Source organism: Siphateles boraxobius, unplaced genomic scaffold (assembly GCF_051911475.1).
Source record: "Siphateles boraxobius isolate OS27281-9 unplaced genomic scaffold, OSU_SipBor_1 35, whole genome shotgun sequence".
In the NCBI taxonomy this organism is placed as follows: Eukaryota; Metazoa; Chordata; class Actinopteri; order Cypriniformes; family Leuciscidae; genus Siphateles; species Siphateles boraxobius.
Genome location: NW_027508975.1, coordinates 14914980 through 14934085, shown reverse-complemented (window position 1 = coordinate 14934085; position 19106 = coordinate 14914980). Strand labels below are relative to the sequence as shown.

The 19106-nt window shown below is 42.7% G+C and overlaps 1 protein-coding gene across 1 annotated transcript; it reads right to left on the bottom strand.

Annotated features, from left to right (window-relative positions):
• Positions 1-16886: 16886 nt before the first annotated feature.
• On the bottom strand, positions 16887-18955 carry LOC143702559 (ras-related and estrogen-regulated growth inhibitor-like protein). Its single transcript, XM_077196525.1, has 4 exons — positions 18778-18955; positions 18642-18695; positions 18463-18539; positions 16887-18133 (listed from the first exon to the last, which is right to left on the bottom strand). The coding sequence occupies exons 1-4, from the start codon at positions 18890-18892 to the stop codon at positions 17717-17719; spliced, it is 663 nt and encodes a 220-aa protein (XP_077052640.1). The 5' UTR covers positions 18893-18955; the 3' UTR covers positions 16887-17716.
• Between the last annotated feature and the right edge of the window lie 151 nt (positions 18956-19106).

Here is a 19106-nt window from a genome sequence, read left to right as displayed (position 1 = left end):
CTATAACTTGCTGGACATTACGCTGCCTCAGTGTTCTAATATGTTGAATCAGTGAAGCATATGAACGTTTAGCTTCACTTACCAACCTCTCCACGGGGCTGATATTGGCCAACAGCTTATGAGTTACTCCAGACTCAGCTGTTACAGGTCACTCTCTTATCAAATTAAAATCGGACAGCAGGAGGACATCTCGCACGTGAGTTTAATTTAGCAATCAGCGGTGGCGATCAGCAGCACAGGTGCACCGAGGAGTGAGCTGTCATGTTGAACAGGTGCACGGACTGGTGAGAAGCCAGCTCTGTGCTGTGCTGCGCTGCCTCGCTCTGTACAGCATTTGGGCTGAAATGAATGGAATTTTGGATCGGAGGGGGAAGAGGTGGAATGCCAGGAATGCCCGTCTCAAATACCATCTCAGCACACACCTGCCTACAGTGCCTCAGTGTGTGCACACATACTGTAGGCCTCAGGTGTGTTTTTATTTGCAATAAAATTACATCTCAGTTTCGGCGGACACTGTGGAGGTCACAGCCTAGAGGAGAATGCTCTTTAATGGCTCAGGAGACGTAATGGACTTACAACTAAAAACATGTTAAGAAACATGAAACTTCTGTTTCAATCCCAGCTAAATAAATATACTTTTCTGCTATTTTTATATGACACTGCAGTCTCTGAGAACCCCAAAAAAGCATGACAGTTTAGGACAATGTTTTCATTTGATGTCCATTTAGACTTTGAGAACCAACTGAGATAATGAGATACAATTTATGATATTTGCCTCGAATGGGCGCTCTTGTGAAAAAGAAGTACACTTAAGTACATTTTTTATTACAGTACTTATTATAGAAATAAAATACTTGAAAGAATACTTAAGTGTGAACTGAATGTATCATGCAATTAAATGAAAATGTATTACAGTTCAAATTTATATACATTTAGCTTAACTTTAGTGTCTTTTTAGGATCTAAGTACATCTAATATAAATTCTATTGTCCTTGAAATATGGTTAAAGTGTACTTCAACTGTCAAATGTTAAAATGTACTTCAAATGGACTATTTGCCAGTAGCTTTGTTTAAATACACTTCAGTATGTTAAATCACACTTCTTTTTCACAAGAGAGCCTTTTGAATTTGTCACGATTAAGGCCCTTAACGTTTGTCATACTCATGATTTCTTAATTTCTCTGCAAGGAAGCGTAGCTGAGGTCTGGTTCGATGTGAACTTTGATTTCATTGTGCAGGCTCAAGTTGATAATGTGGTTGTAACTGTAGTTTTAAGGGTGTTATTCTTTGTTAGAGGGCTGTTGAGGTGAATCTGTTTTCGGTTGGTTATTCATTTCTTGGTCAAACTCTAAACATGAAATGTTTGGATCCCCTGCGTAGTTTGACAGGGGGCAAAGTGCAACAGTTCTCAGCTAATATGAATCTTCTTTAAAGGCAAGATAAAGGCTTTGGAATTTCGTCAGAATTGCAGCACAGCATGGAATGAATGGAATGCTTCCTATTTTAAGTCAAATCATTATGACCTCACTGACGCCAAAAGAGTCACTCATTTACAAAAAACATAAACAGTCAGCTGGAGCTTATCTACAACATAGACAACAAATGCCATCTTTAGGTGTTATTGGGAAGAAAACGAGACTATTTGGTTCAACTTAAAAGGGGGCACCCATGAATAAGCTGAATATGGGACAGAAAGACATAATAAATGCATGGAAATGTACCCCTCCCCCAATAAATGAGTACAACTCAAGTTCATAGAAGTCTTCACATGCTGAGAATTGGTTAAGAGGTCGCTGTAAACCAGCTCTTTCATGAAGTCTGGAGTTTGACATTACTAGTTAGTTGTACAAATACAACAGACTTATGATATTGCAATCTGCACAGTATGCACAGAAAACCTAGAGGACCTTCTTAATTTGTCAATTTGAACACATCGCACATCGCACTGTATTCTGTATCCCATGCTGCAAAGTTCTCTATGTGATTTTGGTTCTTCCATTGAGGAATGCCATGCCCTGTTTGTAATATCTGATTCTTAACTGATTATTTGATTAGACTGCCAAAATAATAGAACATTTTACTCAAACTTAAATAAAAAATTGTTTTATTATTATTTATATGATAACTGGATGCCACACAGCAAATCGAAAATGTAGAAGTTGTAATGATTCTACAGTGAATATTGCTGTGGCAGAGGCAGAGATCCCAAGGTTGCTGGCAGTAGATCAGTGAGATCCCTATGCTGGTGAAAAGATGTGAGAGTATATTTAATATTAAAAGATAAAGAAACCAAATCCCTCTATTCATTCAGGCCTGCTTCATTTCTCAGTGGAGTCCTGAAGAAAGGACACCACAATGATAAAAAACGATGGGTAAAATAGAAACCTTGAGACTTCTGAGGACACAACTGTATATCCTGGGTGACACTGCGGCTTTAGCAATGCTGTAATTTCTTTCTGCATAGCCACATTTGTTAAAATGTGAATGTGCAAATAAATGTGGATATTAAAGCAACACTAAGTAAGATTTTTTACCTTAAAATAATGTTTCCAAAATCGTTTCAGTGGTTCATCAAGTTGTGACATGGTGAAATGCACTTATGCCACAGCTTTGCGGCCCTTTATCTGATATATCCATGCTATGTAAGATTGCCAGATCGGGTCGCGTTTCTGTAGTTGTAATGAGACATAAGAAAACTACTTATTTGACTTGCTTTACGGCAAGCATTACAATTGCTACAATTGTTTGTTTGTGATGTCACAATACATCATACTTTCATAAAATCATGTTTCATACTCTACCTTGTCTGTGGCCATTGTTGATTCCAAAGCCGGTGCTGGATAAACAGAGAGCATGTGCGTGCGCGTGCGACGGTAGGCTGCGGTAGGCTAAATTATTTACGTAAGTGGTAATGGACAATTCCGCTTCCAAACTGTAGGGCGACTGCAGAGGAAAAGTTCCTTGGTGTTGCTTTAAGGTATAATTGCCTTTCTCCTTTTCACAACTAATGAATTAAGACCTTAAAAGAATGTTCTAGGTCCAATGGATGTTAAGCTCTGTCAATAGCATTAATGTAAATGCGATTTCATTTCTTTTTATAAACCAAAAGATGTCAAAATATGTCTAGGGATATTTAACAGCATGTTAGATGGTTCTATTTTATTAATTTTTAAACCCGCAACCTTCAAGTTTTATTTTATTAATCTAACTTTTTCCTTGTTATTGTGTTGTATTTGCGTATTGACTGCTACATTCCCAAGGATTTAGCATGGAGTTTAATCATTAGTTCACGCTGCTTGAGGTCCATTACACTCTCAGGAGGGCAAGATTTATAGCTGAATCAACATTAACACAATGAACTTCTGTGATTTACTATGGCTTTGAGCAGAAGACTTCAGAAGCTTTATTATTGGACCCTAAATATATTTCTATTTCCTGATCATGTCTATATCTACATCCTCAGTCATGGTTTGAATTGATCTGCATAGCAATCTTGAAAAAGGAAAGCCGTGATAACAGTTAAAATTACAGTTCAACAACAGCCATAAATCTCTATATTCAAGAATCTTATTTTTAGTTTACTTTACCAATTAAAAAGTTTTTCTTTTCCTACAAAATTGTTTTCAAGGGTTTCCTGAGCAATACCAGTCCATTGCACACTACCCTGGTGGATGTTAATGAATTACACAGAAGTGTTTTCAGTAATTTTCCACTACAAAGCAAAAACCCAAGCCCAAGTACACCCTGCTAATGGCACTCCAATGACGTGACTCATAAAAGGAACAACCTTTGATTTGGTCAGCTTTTGTCAAAATTCCTATCACATTCCTGTGAGTCAATGTATGTAGGGGATACGATGACCATAAGGCCAAGGTGAAAAAGGTTTAAACGTATATGCCTCCCACTTGGGGTCAAAGGTCAGGGCTAAATTCTCATAGCATCTTATAGAACTAGGATCAGGTTTCCACTCCACAAACATTTATTTTGATAACATACATAACTTCTAAATATCACTAATTTAGAAACGGTGCTGACATTTTAAATGTGGTCTGCAGTCTTCATTTTTGTGAGTATGTTGCCTTGAATATATTAATGTAATCATGAAATCACTAATAAAGCTTTTTAAAACACAAAGTTAAACCCAGCATCAAAGTTATGTGTCTGTCAAAGGTCATAGGTCTACATCAGGGCAGTGACCCTAAAAACCCTTAGGAATGGTAGAAAAAACACTTGACTGTAGCCAGCAATGAGTACAGGTCTAATTCCCATTGCATACCATCATCACTATTGATTTATGGATTATGGGTTTTACCCTCCTAATTAAAGCTTACCCTTGTGAAAATAGCATACTTTTAAAAATAGTAATTATAACATAAATAATAGACTTTAAAACAATATACTAAAGTGTGAACTGTATGCAATGTTTATCGTACACTTAATTCCAGGTCAGAATTCTTAATTCATTCGGACCTGGAGTGAACAGTCTCTGGCTCAGCAGGCTTGACGTGAACAGTTTCTGGCTCGGCAGACATGACATGAACACATTCAGGTGGTGTGGCGTGGAAGATGGCTGATGATGGTGTTTGAGTGTCAATGTCACCATCAGCCTCACCCAAGATGAAGGCTGAACAGCTCAACAATAGCACGTGGTCCAGATATTAGGCAAACGTGCCTGGGAGAGCTGCCGCTGGTGTCAGAGCCGGGACTAGAACTCGGGTCTCTGGCGTGATAGTCAGACTCTCAATCCCTGAGCGACTGGAGATGGTGAACCCAACAGTGAGACGCACTCAGAAGAAGATGAGATGCAGAAATAGTTTTCATACGAATAACAGAAATCCACAGCTGAAGCAAAAAATCATCAAAAGAAATCATCAAAAAACAAAATCAGTCCAACGGGGCTTTTCACAAAGAATATTCAAAAAATGTTCCCATAGGTATTCAGCAAAAACTCCAGAGGAGAAAGTCCACAAAAAATAAAACAGAGAAGGGAACAATCCACAGGCAAGATAAATTAAATGTCTCAGAGTTAGAGGACACTTACTTGGGCAACCGGCTTTAGCACAACTAAACACCAAGCAAGGAGGCTATGAGACAGAGAGACTTAAATACACACATCTGAATGACACACATGTGAACCTAATAACACTAATTACAAATTGAATAAGCAGGGCACGATAGCACCATGAGGACCTCTAGAGGCTAAAACATGATATAACAGCCAAAACACTGACAGGACCCCCCCCCCCCCCCTCCTCTACGGACGGATCCTGACTTTCCTTCCAGGACGATCAGGTTTATGAACATGGAAGTCCCGAATTAACTTGGGGTCCAAGATATCTCTGGCAGGAACCCAGGAGCGTTCCTGTGGGCCATAGCCTTCCCAGTCCACAAGATACTGAAGTGATCCTCGCACCTGACGGAACCCAGTATTCGGTGGACTGTGTAAGCTGGTTGGCCTCCAATGATGCAAGGAGGAGGGGGAGGTTTACCTGCTAGAGCAAAAGGAGAAGACAAGACAGGTTTTAGAAGGGAGACATGGAATGTGGGATTAATCTTTAAGGACCTAGGCAAGTATAAACGGCAAGTAACAGGGTTAACTTTCCTTGCCACTTTGAAAGGCCCAATGAATCGCTGGGAGAGCTTGCGGGACTCTACTCGTAAGGCAAGGTTCTTTGTGGAGAGCCAAACCCTCTGTCCGGGACGCAGGGTGGGGGCAGGTCTGCGTCTACGGTTAGCCTGTCGCTGGTACTGCTCAGAGACTCTAAGTAGCTTGTGTCGAACCTTCCTCCAAGTCAGATGACAGCGTCGGATGAACTGCAGGGCTGAGGGAACTCCTACTTCAATTTCTTGGTCAGGGAACAGAGGAGGGGCATAACCAAACTGGCATTCGAAGGGAGACATGCCTGTCGCAGAGGAGCGTAGAGTGTTGTGAGCGTATTCTGCCCACATAATGAAAGATGACCAGGAGGATGGGTTATTGGCAGCTATGCACCTCAGTGTAGTCTCCAGATCCTGGTTTAATCTCTCTGTTTGGCCATTGGACTCAGGGTGGAATCCCGAAGATAGACTCACAGTTGCCCCCAATAGTTGACAGAATGCCCGCCAGAATCGAGAGGAAAACTGAGGACCTCGATCAGAAACAATGTCCTGTGGGATGCCAAAAACTCGAAAAGCATGGTTAATGACCAACTCCGCAGTCCCTTTAGCAGTGGGCAATTTGGGCAAGGGAATGAATCTGCCAGCCTTAGAAAATCTGTCAACAATGACCATAATGGTGGTGTTACCTTGTAATAAAATGGTGGGAGTCCGGTAATGAAATCCAAGGAGAGGTGTGACCAGGGTCTTCGAGGTATAGAGAGAGGGTGGAGCAATCCCTGAGGTAAGCGATGAGAGACCCTCCCTGACTGCATGTGGAACAGGCACTTACAAAGGACTTTGTATCCTCCTTGATGGTCGGCCACCAAAACCGTCTCTGGAGAAATTCAAGGGTGCAAGTAGTGCCTGGATGGCAGGTCAGACGAGAGACATTACCCCACTGGAGAAACTGGGAGCGAACAGCTTTAGGGACGAACAAGCGGTTGGTTGGCCCACCTCCTGGGTCTGATTCCTGGGCCTGGGCCTGTCTTACTGTATTTTCAAGTTCCCATCTTACGGGGGGCACAATCTTGGAGCTCGGGATAATGGGTGTGACAGGATCTTCTTGGTTGCTGCTAGAGTATACTCGAGACAGAGCATCAGGCTTGAGATTTTTGGATCCGGGACGGTAGGATAAAATTAATTGAAACCGGTTGAAGAATAGAGACCAGCTTGCCTGACGAGGGTTGAGTCGCTTGGCCTGCTGAATGTACCTAGATTTTTGTGATCAGTGAGTACTTGGAATGGGTGTTTGGCCCCCTCAAGCCAATGTCTCCATTCTTCGAGGGCCAGTTTAACAGCCAGTAACTCACGGTCTCCCACATGGTAATTCCTTTCTGTTGGTGTAAGACGGTGTGGAAGGAATGCACATGGCCGAAGTCTGTTATCCTCCCCCCTCTGGGAAAGCACTGCTCCAACACCCACATCCGAAGCGTCCACCTCCACAACGAAGAGTTTGTCTGGGTCTGGGAGAGTGAGGATGGGGTATGAAGTAAAGCGGCGTTTGAGTTCATTAAAAGCCAGCTCAGCTTCAGGACTCCAGCAAAACCCAGCATTATTCCCTTTAGTGAGAGCAGAAAGGGGAGCCGCCACAGAGCTGAATTTCAAAATAAACTTGCGGTAAAAGTTGGCAAAGCCAAGAAACCACTGCACCTCCTTCACAGACCCAGGAGTGGGCCAATCCGTGACTGCTTGAACCTTCTGAGGATCCATTTGAATATGGCCGGGCTTAATGATGAATCCCAAAAATTGCACTTGGGTCACATGGAATTCACATTTTTCAGGTTTAACATAAAGGTGATTATCGAGGAGGCATCTGAGAACCTTCCTGACATGCTCCATGTGTTCATTGAGGGAACTTGAAAAAATTAGAATATCGTCCAGGTAGACAAATACAAACTGATTGAGCATATCTCGAAGTACATCATTTATCAGATCCTGGAAAACTGCAGGAGCATTGGTGAGGCCGAATGACATAACTAGGTACTCATAGTGCCCGGTGGGAGTGTTGAATGCAGTCTTCCACTCATCCCCTTGTCTAATGCGCACAAGATGGTAAGCATTGCGCAAGTCGAGTTTGGTGAATATGGAAGCTACCTGCTGTATCTCAAAAGCTGTGGCCATAAGCGGCAATGGGTAACGGTTCCGGACAGTGATTTTATTGAGGCCTCGATAATCGATGCAGGGTTGAAGGCCCCCATCCTTTTTACCCACAAAGAAAAAAACAGCACCAGCAGGGGAAGTGGACCGACGTATAATTCCTGCAGCGAGGGACTCCTCAATGTGATTGTCCATAGCTGCACGCTCGGGAGAAGACAAGGAGAAGATGCGGCCTCTGGGGGGACAGGTACCCAACAGTGAGACGCACTCAGAAGAAGATGAGATGCAGAAATAGTTTTAATACGAATAACAGAAATCCACAGCTGAAGCAAAAAATCATCAAAAGAAATCATCAAAAAACAAAATCAGTCCAACGGGGCTTTCACAAAGAATATTCAAAAAATGTTCCCATAGGTATTCAGCATAAACTCCAGAGGAGAAAGTCCACAAAAAATAAAACAGAGAAGGGAACAATCCACAGGCAAGATAAATTAAATGTCTCAGAGTTAGAGGACACTTACTTGAGCAACCGGCTTTAGCACAACTAAACACCAAGCAAAGAGGCTATGAGACAGAGAGACTTAAATACACACATCTGAATGACACACATGTGAACCTAATAACACTAATTAAAAATTGAATAAGCAGGGCACGATAGCACCATGAGGACCTCTAGAGGCTAAAACATGATATAACCGTCAAAACACTGACAGCTGGAGCTTGCTGGTACAGATGCGCTTCCAATCCGCACCAAAATACAGTTTTTAGGACGTCATCTGCCCAGCTTACCCCATGAGAAATCTCCAGGAACTCTCGACATATTCCTCAATCTAGCGGCCCTCCTGAAAGCAGGTCACCAGCCGAGAGAAGGGATCAGAAAGGGTGAGGAGAACACCCATTCTGTTTTCTTTTTGGTCAGTTATTTTGTCACGCTTTTGGCTGTGTGAGGCACGTCGAAGCAGACTCTGACGACAGGAATGTAATATAAATAGAAACGTACAAAAACTACAAGTCAGTGTTGACAAGAACCGACCTGAACAGAGAACCATGAGGAACTTAAGTACACAGATGAAATAGGAAGACAAGGTGACAACAGCTGAACATGCTGAGTGATGATGATCGCTGGAAGGTGCAGGTAATTGTGAAGTAGGTGCAGGTGTGAGCCGGAGAGGATGATGTGACATGTAGTGAAAACGGGGACTAACAGGTGACCGTGACACTGATATTATTACAAAGTGGATACCAAAAGATATGCTTAATTTCAATGTTACAGGTAAAATTGTGCCAATACTTTAGTAATTTGATCAATGCCTTGAAATATATATTTATATATATATATATATATATATATATATATATATATATATATACATATGCATTCGTGGCCTAATGGTTAGAGTGTCAGAACGGAAACTTGAAGGTTGCGGGTTTAATCCTCGATACCGGCAGATATTACTCAATACTTGCCCTTGAGCAGAGCACCTAACCACCAATCGCTCCCAGGGCGCCACAGCAAAATGGCTGCACACTGCTCCGGGTGTGTGTGTGTTCACTACTCACAACTCCTAACTTGGATGGGTTAAATGCAGAGAACGAATCCTGAGTATGGGTTACCATACTTGCCCTTCACATGTCACTTAATACTTGATACTTAATAACACTTAATATATACTGTATATTTAAAATCTTAGTTCATGCAATCTTGCAAGGGTATGATTTTTTTGAGAGAGCAAATCTGTAAGACCTTTTTCTTAGAAGCACCCAAAAAGCTAAATGAATGCCTACCCCTCACCTCTCCTCCAGGCAGGTTGAAATTTAAAACACATCCTAATTTGCTTATTCATTAGCCTATAAAGGAAATTATGCGCTCGTCATTTCTAGAGACTAGTCTTCCTCTTTACAGCTCTTATGGACACAACCCACAATGAAGGATGGAGGGCCCAACTGTTGGAAGCTTTATTGCAGATGGACACAGGACAAGAAAAAAACACAGCAGAACAGTTTAAGAAGTTTAAGCAAAATGGATAAAAAGCTTCAATGGATAAAGCTTCAATGGCTTCATAAGCTTCAATGGATAAAAAGACACAACAAAAGATGCAGATGAACAGTGGAGTGCACTGGTAAGATCCATAGGTTATCCACAGGTTATGCTCCTACAGCACACGAAGTAGGATACACTTCAGGTAAATAATACAAAATACAAAATACAAGGGAGCAGTGCAATCACACTAGTCCATGGTGAGATTTGTAATGCACAGGAGTTTATATAGTCCATGATGAGCTGAAATGGGTTGCAGGAGTGTCTGATTAGAAGAAAGGAGCGAAGAGTGGAATAAGATGGAGAGCTGACATCAGCATTAGTTAAGACATTTTACAGCGGTAATCAGGCCTCATTGTAATGCCATCACCCAAATTACTCTCCCATCTCATCCCTCTAATTAAATCAAACCTTTCAAATCCAATACATGTACTGCACACATCTTTTCTACATCCTTCTGTTGTAGTTAATATGAGCATGACAGTTTCAGCCCATCTTCCCTGAAACTACCAAATCATAATCTTAGTATAATCTCTGCCTATTGTGTCAGAGATACAGGACAGGTTTGATGCGATTTATACAAATAAACTATTGTACATTGTGCATTGCTTATTTATTGTTAATTTAGCATTTTAGATGTTCATGCAATGATGTTTATTCAGATCGTTCCATATGATGAAGATCAGATTGAGGGTGTGTTCACATGACAGGTTTGGTTCGATTAAAACACACTCTGCTGCGACTGCTCACTTAGTGCGGTTCATTTGAATAAGTGTGAACGCTGTCATCTAAACCCTGGCATACACTAAACAAGCGGACAGAGTCCCACCTTTTCAGGGGGTCTTAGTAAGTTTCCAAGCAAACTCTGGTGCGGTTTTACTGAAATATGAACGCAACACGGAGGGAAGACATCTAAAAAAACGAACAACAGAGCATGATGTCACAAGATGCGACCCTAAAAAGGACAGAATACTCAAGAATACCTGGTTTATCTTGTCATAGATGTTGCTCATTACAGTTCGGTACAGGCGCCATCTTCTTGCAGCAGATCTTCGTTTGTGCAACGGAGGAATTCCTAGTGCTGTTTTGACTCCTTTACACATTTTATAAGTCATATTTTACAAGCCATACTATCATATTTACACACAAACAACAAGCGCATTTAGCCCAGCACACAGCATTGTTTTGGATGTTTGGTAAATTCTGTTGCAAAATAAATGTCATAAAAACGATTTTTTTGTTAGGTATCTTTAGGTTTGGTGTTAATAATACACTTTTTGGTCCGGACCAAAAGAGCCAAGATAACTACAAGTGTGTACACACCCTGAATCTTCCTCAGATAAATGGTGACAAGCTCCTACTCTACATTACACAGTAGCAGTTGTGCTTGATTCAAACACTCTTCCTTCCTGAAGAGCCCTTGACTCTGTGTTCTTCATCCGTACGTACAGGATCCCACATGTACGCTGTGTTCAGAGCCTGTCTGTTCCCGCAATCTCTCTTGTCCCTGACTCACCTCACACACTTCACCGTGCGCTGAGGTACTAGACCACCAAAAGCCAGAAGGCACTCTTTATCTCTTAAAATGAAATTAGGGAGAGCATCAAAAGGACAAAGTGAGAGAGAGAGACAGACAGATAGAGTTGAAGAGACATCTTCATTGTTCCCCTGCCTCCATGGTCCGGAACCTTGAGATGTTGTAATCTCGCATACGGGGAAATGAGGATGCAGACATGGCCTTGATATCAGGGCTTTTCTACGTTAGAGAGAGAGATTTCAGAGATTTTATCAGTTTAAATGCCAAAACATTAACACAGGCTATGAAAGTAAAACAATGTTTTAGACATACATTTCTCTTACAATGTTTTTCACATAAATTTGTCTTATCGAGCTCAACAATAATTTTATTAAAAAACATCATAGTGAACTTTTTTTCCAGAAAATTATTGTTCTTAGAATAAAGCACAGTAATCGTGACTGTCAATAATATGGTGTAGTAAGATGAAATTTGTCTATTATTAGATCTTCAACCCCATTACATTCAACTCCAAAACACTGTAAGTGTCACGGTTTATGAATTCACTGTTTCCTTCTTGTCTCGTGTTTCTGTTGTTATCTGTGTGGGTGTGTGTGAGTGGGCGTTGCCACTCCATTCAGCTGATCAGCGCTCCAGCTGATCGTACTCTACTCACCAGCTGCAGCCCATTCACTCGCCTATTTAATCTCACCGTATTCTCCACTCCTTGTCAGATCGTTGTGTGATGTCCCACGTGTATGTTGGTCCCGGTCCTGTCGGCGTTTCAGTTCATGTCCTGTTCCTGTCTTTGTTTCACTGGATTACCACCCGGCTTTGGATTACTTCACCACTCTGCACTCATCACCTCACCACTCTTCATCCGGACGCCTGATCATCTTGTCCCTGCGTCACCAGTTGTCTTGTGTATTCTGACTTGGAGTGTTCCTTATAATAAATAGAGTTTACTTGCATCCTTGCTTCCATGTCCTTGTTCGTGGTAGAAAGACGGTTGGCGAAAAAAGTTTTGAATAAGAAAATTCATGGGTTACAATAATGTGTGATTTATTAAAAGGCTAATACCATCAGCATTTACTCTGTTATGTATTTTCATGCTAAGAATGTGAATTCCAAACACACTGGGATGAGGCTGAAATAATTGTGTTCCCTTTCGTTCAGTCACTCCGAGTTACGTCAGTGACTGACAAAATGGGGGGTTTGCTTAGAAGCCTATCACCTTCGAGTTCTACAAAAACGAGCTTTGGAACCAAGAGCTTCTACACACTCCTCTGCAAGCCATCTGAGATCTTCGATACTATGAGACCAGCGGCTCTCCAGTGTGTTGGTGCAACAGCGCGTTCCAGCGATATCACATTGCCTTCTGCTGATCAGTACAGTGATCTCCCAACACTGTGTGTGCTTCTCCCTGGGCGTTTCATAACTCTGCTGAGCTTTTTCCTCTCTCAAAAAGCTTGCGAGTGGCACGTCTTTTTAAAGATGTCTCGCCCGTGCACTTCTGAGTGTGATCAATCGCTGCCATGCGTGTTTGGGCTTAGATCACGCTAAGGCAGCGTTTGTGGATGACTCATGTTCTCATTGCGGGAACCTGACCATTGCGGTGCTTCGGTCAAGACTCAATGACCTCTGTGGAAGTGGATTCCCCTCTGCCACACCCCATTCTATCCCCTCCGCGAGAGGCGATACTTTGACTGGTGGCCAGGGTGACCTGAGGGTTACGGTGTGGAACAAACCTTCGGACCCGGTCTTCGGACCCGCTCCACAACTCATTTGGTGCTCCAGATGATGAGATGATGTCGATCGCCGCATCACAAGGTGGGCTGGAGTCTTTCAGAGATGAAGACTCGGCTGTGCTGCCGCCTTCGGGTGTGCCAGCATTGCCCGAGTCTGATCCGGAATTGACAGCCATGCTTTCTCGGGCAGCCGCGAGCATCGGGCTGGAATGGAATCCTCCATTCTGGCCCGAGCGCTCGCAGCTGGATGATTGGTTTTTGGGGGCGGCAAATGCTGACAGCCCCAATAACTTTCTTCCCGGAAGAGCATGAGGAAGTCACGAGGTCCAGGAAATCACCATTGTCTTCCCGTGATCGTACAGTGGCCTCCTCCACCTTCTCTTCCCTCGATGTGGCCGAGGCTAAAGGGTACACTGGGGTCCCTCCGGTGGAGCGCTCTGTTGTGATGCAGTTGTGTCCTCAGAGCGCTTCTACCTGTCATGTGATCCTATGCACCCCTCCAAAGCCTGTAGGTTTTCGTCTACCCTGGTGGCGAAATCTTACAGAGCCGCGGGGCAAGCCGCATGTCATGGTCGTCCTGGCCCGGATGCTCAGGGACATGGACAAGGGTAGAGCTGATCCGGGGTTAATGGAAGAGCTGCGTGCCGCCCCCTCCGGGCGACGAAGGTGACCGCACATTCCCTGGGTCAGGTGATGTCCACAGCTGTGGTGCAGTAGAGACAGCTCTGGCGAAACCTGCTGCCACTACCCAGCCGCTGGCTCAGCTGCCTCAGTCTGCTCGCCGCCTAGGGCACCCTCCTGCTCAGAGATGGGCTGCAGTTCTTTCCAGGAGGTGGTAGCAGGGCCACTCCTTCCCCCGGGCCGGGGGTGAATCTTTTGTTCTCCTTACCACGATGCTGGTCTCATGGCCGGCAGCGCGCTAATGTGGTTTAAGAAAGAACTGACACCCCCATCTCTGAGCTCCCAGAGGCCGCGGATGGCAGTGTGCAACGTTCCGCCTCGCCACTCTCGTCCCCCTCCGTCGCCAGACCCCTGTCAGAGCAGAACCCCGCGGAACGCTCATCCTTCCCTGGTCTGCTCTGTCAGGACGTGGCATATGACCGTGCCCACACACTGGGGCGCTCCACCTCCCACATCCGTGCCGGTCATTGCTCGCTGCCCCATCGAGGGTATGTCTGTGGTTCGCATGACCCGGCTGGTTCAGTTCTTGGGAGCCTGGCTAGAGCTTCCCAACCTGTCCTGCTGGCTCTCGAGAACCATCAAGCTCGGCTATGTGATTCAGTTCGCACGGTCTCCTCCCCGCTTCCGGGGATTCCGCTATACCATGGTGGGTGGCAATACCCCTGTCATGCGTGCAGAGGTCGCCACCCTACTGGCGAAAGGTGCGATCGAGACCGCCCCTCCAGCCGTAATGAAGTCCGGCTTCTACAGCCCCTACTTCATTGTAGCCAAGAAAACCGGTGGGTTATGACCAATCCTGGACCTGGGTGTTTTGAACCGAACCCTTCACAGACTTCCATTCAAGATGTTGACAGCCAAACACATTTTCAAACGTGTTCGTCCACTGTTCATCGACCTGAAGGACCAAACTTTCATGTCTCCATAGTTCCTCGATACAGACCGTTTCTATGGTTTGCTTTCGGGGGCCAGGCATACCAGTACACAGTTCTCCCATTCGGATTAGCTATGTCACCTCGCGTCTTCATGAAAGTCGTCAAGGCAGCCCTTGTGCCACTCCGGCAACACAGGGTTTGCATCCTGAACTATCTTGACGTCTGGCTGATTCTAGCTCACTCTCGAGACCAGGTTTGCGAACACAGGGACATGGTGACATAATGACATTTTGATTAAACATTACAAGGTTTTTTTTTATTAAAGGAAACATATACATGGATGAATTGTTTATAATAATATAATAATCTATAATATGCATTTAAAGATAGGATGGATTTTAATTTCTTGCCACATACTGTATGTTGAATCAGATATAATATTTTAATAATGCTGATGGGAAAAAAAGCCCCAGATGTGGACTCCCAATGTTTATGTTGCTAACAGCCCTGGCACTTTTGCTTTAGGTGGGAAAATGTGATTTCCTGAAACCTCAGGGGTAACCTTTTCAAATGAAATGAGGAAATGTAAAAAAATGCCTACATTTCCTGAGAAAGACCCTCTTATTGTTGCCTCTGCTGTGAAAGCATGATAAAATATGCCAGAAAATGATGCCCCATGGCACAGTGTGAATATTCATGCGTATGCTTGTGTGTAAACGTTAGCGTACACATGGTTTTAGGAGGAATTCAGGCTGGTGTGTCACTGAGGCGTACTATGGACGGAGACACGTCTGTGTTAGTGATGTCATTATCACTGACGCGGGTTATTGTGGTGCTCATAGCAACAGCTTTCACAGTCTCAGTCAGCTCCCCCGCAAAGAGCCCACATGGCTAGAGGGGGGCAATATCAGAAAGACCCAGCTGGCCCTATCTCTTTCTCAATCCCTTTATTTTCCATTTTCTTTCTTTTGCCTTTTCTTCAATAGATATATAGTCATACTATCATTCACTTTTACAAATTGTTTTTTCTTAAGCGTGGACATGCAAATTGGTTCTTTTTGCCTCCTCGAAGCCTTTGAAATGTGGAAAATGTATGCTTTAGGCACACACACACACACACACACACACACACACACACACACACACACACACACACACACACACACACACACACACACACACACACACACACACACACACACACACACACACACACACACACACACACACACACACACACACACATTTAAGAGTCAATACATTGGCCACAGTCTGGTATATATGATACACATTTTCATTGCACCAATTTTTGGTGTCATTACCAATGCGTATCATGTGTTGATTAGTCATATTTTTTGTAGTAACAGTAAAGTCATGTACAGATTCCCACATAACTGCCAGCAAGGGGCCTTCATGTGATATGATCTGCTCTGAGGTTGCTTACATGTGAATGAATGAACATGTGATACTCAGGTGTCTGAACATGGGACACAACAGCTTTACTTCCATTATAGGGCCAGGAAGATTACCTCTTTATTTACACAAGGGAAAAATTGGTAGTTTTACAAAAGTTCTAAGGTGACAAGAGGAAGTGACTTCACAGAACTAAGATTAAGATTGACTGAGCATGGTAACTTATTCGTGTTTAGGTTTTAAGACTGAAAGGGTGCGAGGTAACAGTTGAGTTGTTCGATTTCAGTTTTCAGTGTAATTTAATTTTTGTAATTTAATTTCTTTAATCCTAATTTTATGTGTGATGATCTTGATCTTACAAAAGAATTGGCGAGAAAAATACAGTGGACACAAGGTCAGCTGTAGTAAGCGTAAAAATTAATATGAATAAAACTGATATTATCTGGTCTTTGCAAACAGATTGAGTGTCAGTCCTTATTTAGTCTACTAAGTGCTCCCTGTTAACAATTCGGTTCTTAACACATTTCAATCACAAGGTCCTTTTCCAGGATTTTTGCTTGCCAACTTTGTGGATACCAGTGAATCCAGGTACATCTGAAATATTTGTGAAGTGCCGATTATCCATTGAGCACAGACATTGTCTAGCACCACAATCTTGAAATAATATATTAAGGATGTAATTGTCAATAGTCTGAATAGTGACTAGAATCAGAGTTATTAGCTGGAAGCAACGAGGATAATCGCCAGTTTAAGACAAGCAAACTGCAGATTCTAAAGGCTGCATTACTGCTATTGGTATTACATTTGGCAAGATGCATTATCACATACTTATTTAATGAAAACAGCACATTGTGTTTTAATTATACCAAAAAAACGCAACATAATTCAAATATTTGTCATGTTTTATTATAAAACAATATTAGCATATGGTTTTACACTTGCAATGTATGCAATCATCTGTTTGTTTGACAGTTAGCGACACCAATGCATTGAATGAAACTGATAGGACTTTAAAAATACATTATACTCAAAACAGTTAAGGATCAAACCATGGTAAAAGTGGGCATCATTTTGAAATATTTCATTCAATTTATATGACTGTAAAAAAAAAATTAACACAAAAAAGCTACATTGTCACAATATTTATGTATCGTGTGATGGAGGCCACATTTTACAACCCGTCTCATTTAATTGCATAGGGGCTAAGAAGCATTGAGCCAACAATTGCACTTATTAGCTACAGTAAAAACGATACAAGGAGAGAACTGTCATATATATATAGATATATAAAAAACCCAGAGTGAGCAATGAGACCTAATACTATTCTTATATCTCATCTAACTTGAACATTCAGGAATTTGGGGCCTTTCACACAAGACACGTTTCTTCATTCAAATACAAAACGAAACAAACATGAGGGGTCTAGAGAATTTTTTGTGTTGAACTACTTTTAACTTGACATGCGCCTTAAGTGATGCTCATGGTGTGAGGTGACAAACCCCCCCCCCAAAAAAACAGCAACATAATGGCCAAAGATGTCTGTCCATACATAGGCCAACCAAAAACAGCACAGACGGAACACAGTGTGAACGGCCCCCAAGATTGTCAACTTGCAAAAATCCAGTTGAGATCAATAATCAGTCTTTGTTCCAATATGGATTTCATAAAGGGATTATCCATGATTCTTCCACCGCTTTAAAGGGGAAATGTTAAACTATTCAGTCCGCTTCCTTCCAAATACGGCCGACATGCTCCTCACGATACCCTTGAAGCCTGCGGTGCCCTTCTTGAGTGCCCTTGCCTCTCGGATGAGCTCAAACAGTTCGTGAAACACCATCAGCACTCCGTGGTACGTCTCAGCAGCGGAGACCTCAAAAAACCCACAGTCCGCCGAGAGTGCCAGCAGCCGGCCCTCTTCACTTGACACTGTACGTCGGTGCTGGAGGTCTCTCTTATTCCCCACAATGATGATCTGAGCTGTGCTGGCCAGTTTTTGCTTGGCTTGTCGTATGCACTGCACTTGTTGCCGCACCACATTGAAGCTGGCGCGGTCACAGATGCTGTAAACAAGGATATAGCCATCCGTCCACTGCAGCTGTCTGTCGCTAATGTATCCTGACTCCTCTCCATTCTGAAACAAGATTTTTATCCATTAATTCTAATCACTTATCATTGTTGATGGTATGGATTTCAGCTTTACCAGCAACTATTCAATAGTTACTTTCTTAGTTACTATGCCCAAAAGCGACTAGTCTAATTAGTAATTTATTAGGCTAATTTTATTTTAGATGCTAGTACACATACATCCCAACTGATAGTTGCAATTGATTTATTTAATAAAATGTATAACCAGATGTATAGTAGATATTTTTAAGGAATAAAATGTTAAAATGCCTTGCCATACTACTGCCGTGCAAAAAACTTTCAATCATTCTTTGGAATTGGCAAAAAGATGCTTACCTGGTTGCAAAGCGAGTCCCATATGTTGAAACAAATATCACGCCCTTCGATCTTGTCAGTATGGCTGTATATTGATTCTGTAAAAGGAAAAGAAAAAAAGTTAAGCAAAACGAAGAGTGTTTTACAGCAAATTACAATGGGGATCAAGACAAGAGAGTTATAATCAGTAATCTGTTTACCTATATCTCCATATTCTCCAATGAACCGCCTCGTTAGAAAGCGCACGGTGAGGGCTGTGAAGAATAAACATAGCGGTTGTTAGAGCTGTAATTCAGACTGTAAATTAAGGAACGGCAAGGTTGCTGCAGAACTTACCAGATTTTCCAACGTTCTCAGCTCCAAGTAACAAAATGTTGGCCTCCACTTTCTGCTGGTTGCCTTCCATGGATTTGCTACTGTAGCGAATGCGTGATTTCACTTGAACAACCATTGGTAGGTAGTACAGGCAGTCGATAGAGTCCTACAGTGTGCAGGTGTTGAGCGTAACGAAGCGCACTAGAAAGCGTGTTTAAATAGGCTCAATATGCCTGGGCGGGGCTACGTCTCTTGACTGACCAATCAGAGCGAAGAGCGTCTGTTGTTTTTGGCTATAATTTGGTAGAATACATTTTCTCTACGCACAGGAAAACATTATTTTTATAATA

Bases quoted from the DNA above. Each gene is read 5' to 3' on its own strand.
- LOC143702559 (XM_077196525.1), bottom strand. From the start codon at position 18,892: ATGGTTGTTCAAGTGAAATCACGCATTCGCTACAGTAGCAAATCCATG. The intron at 18,540-18,641 runs GTAAACAGATTA...TTCCTTTTACAG, and splicing joins TGGAGAATATGGAGATATAG to AATCAATATACAGCCATACT. The intron at 18,134-18,462 runs GTAAGCATCTTT...ATCTTGTTTCAG, and splicing joins GGGACTCGCTTTGCAACCAG to AATGGAGAGGAGTCAGGATA.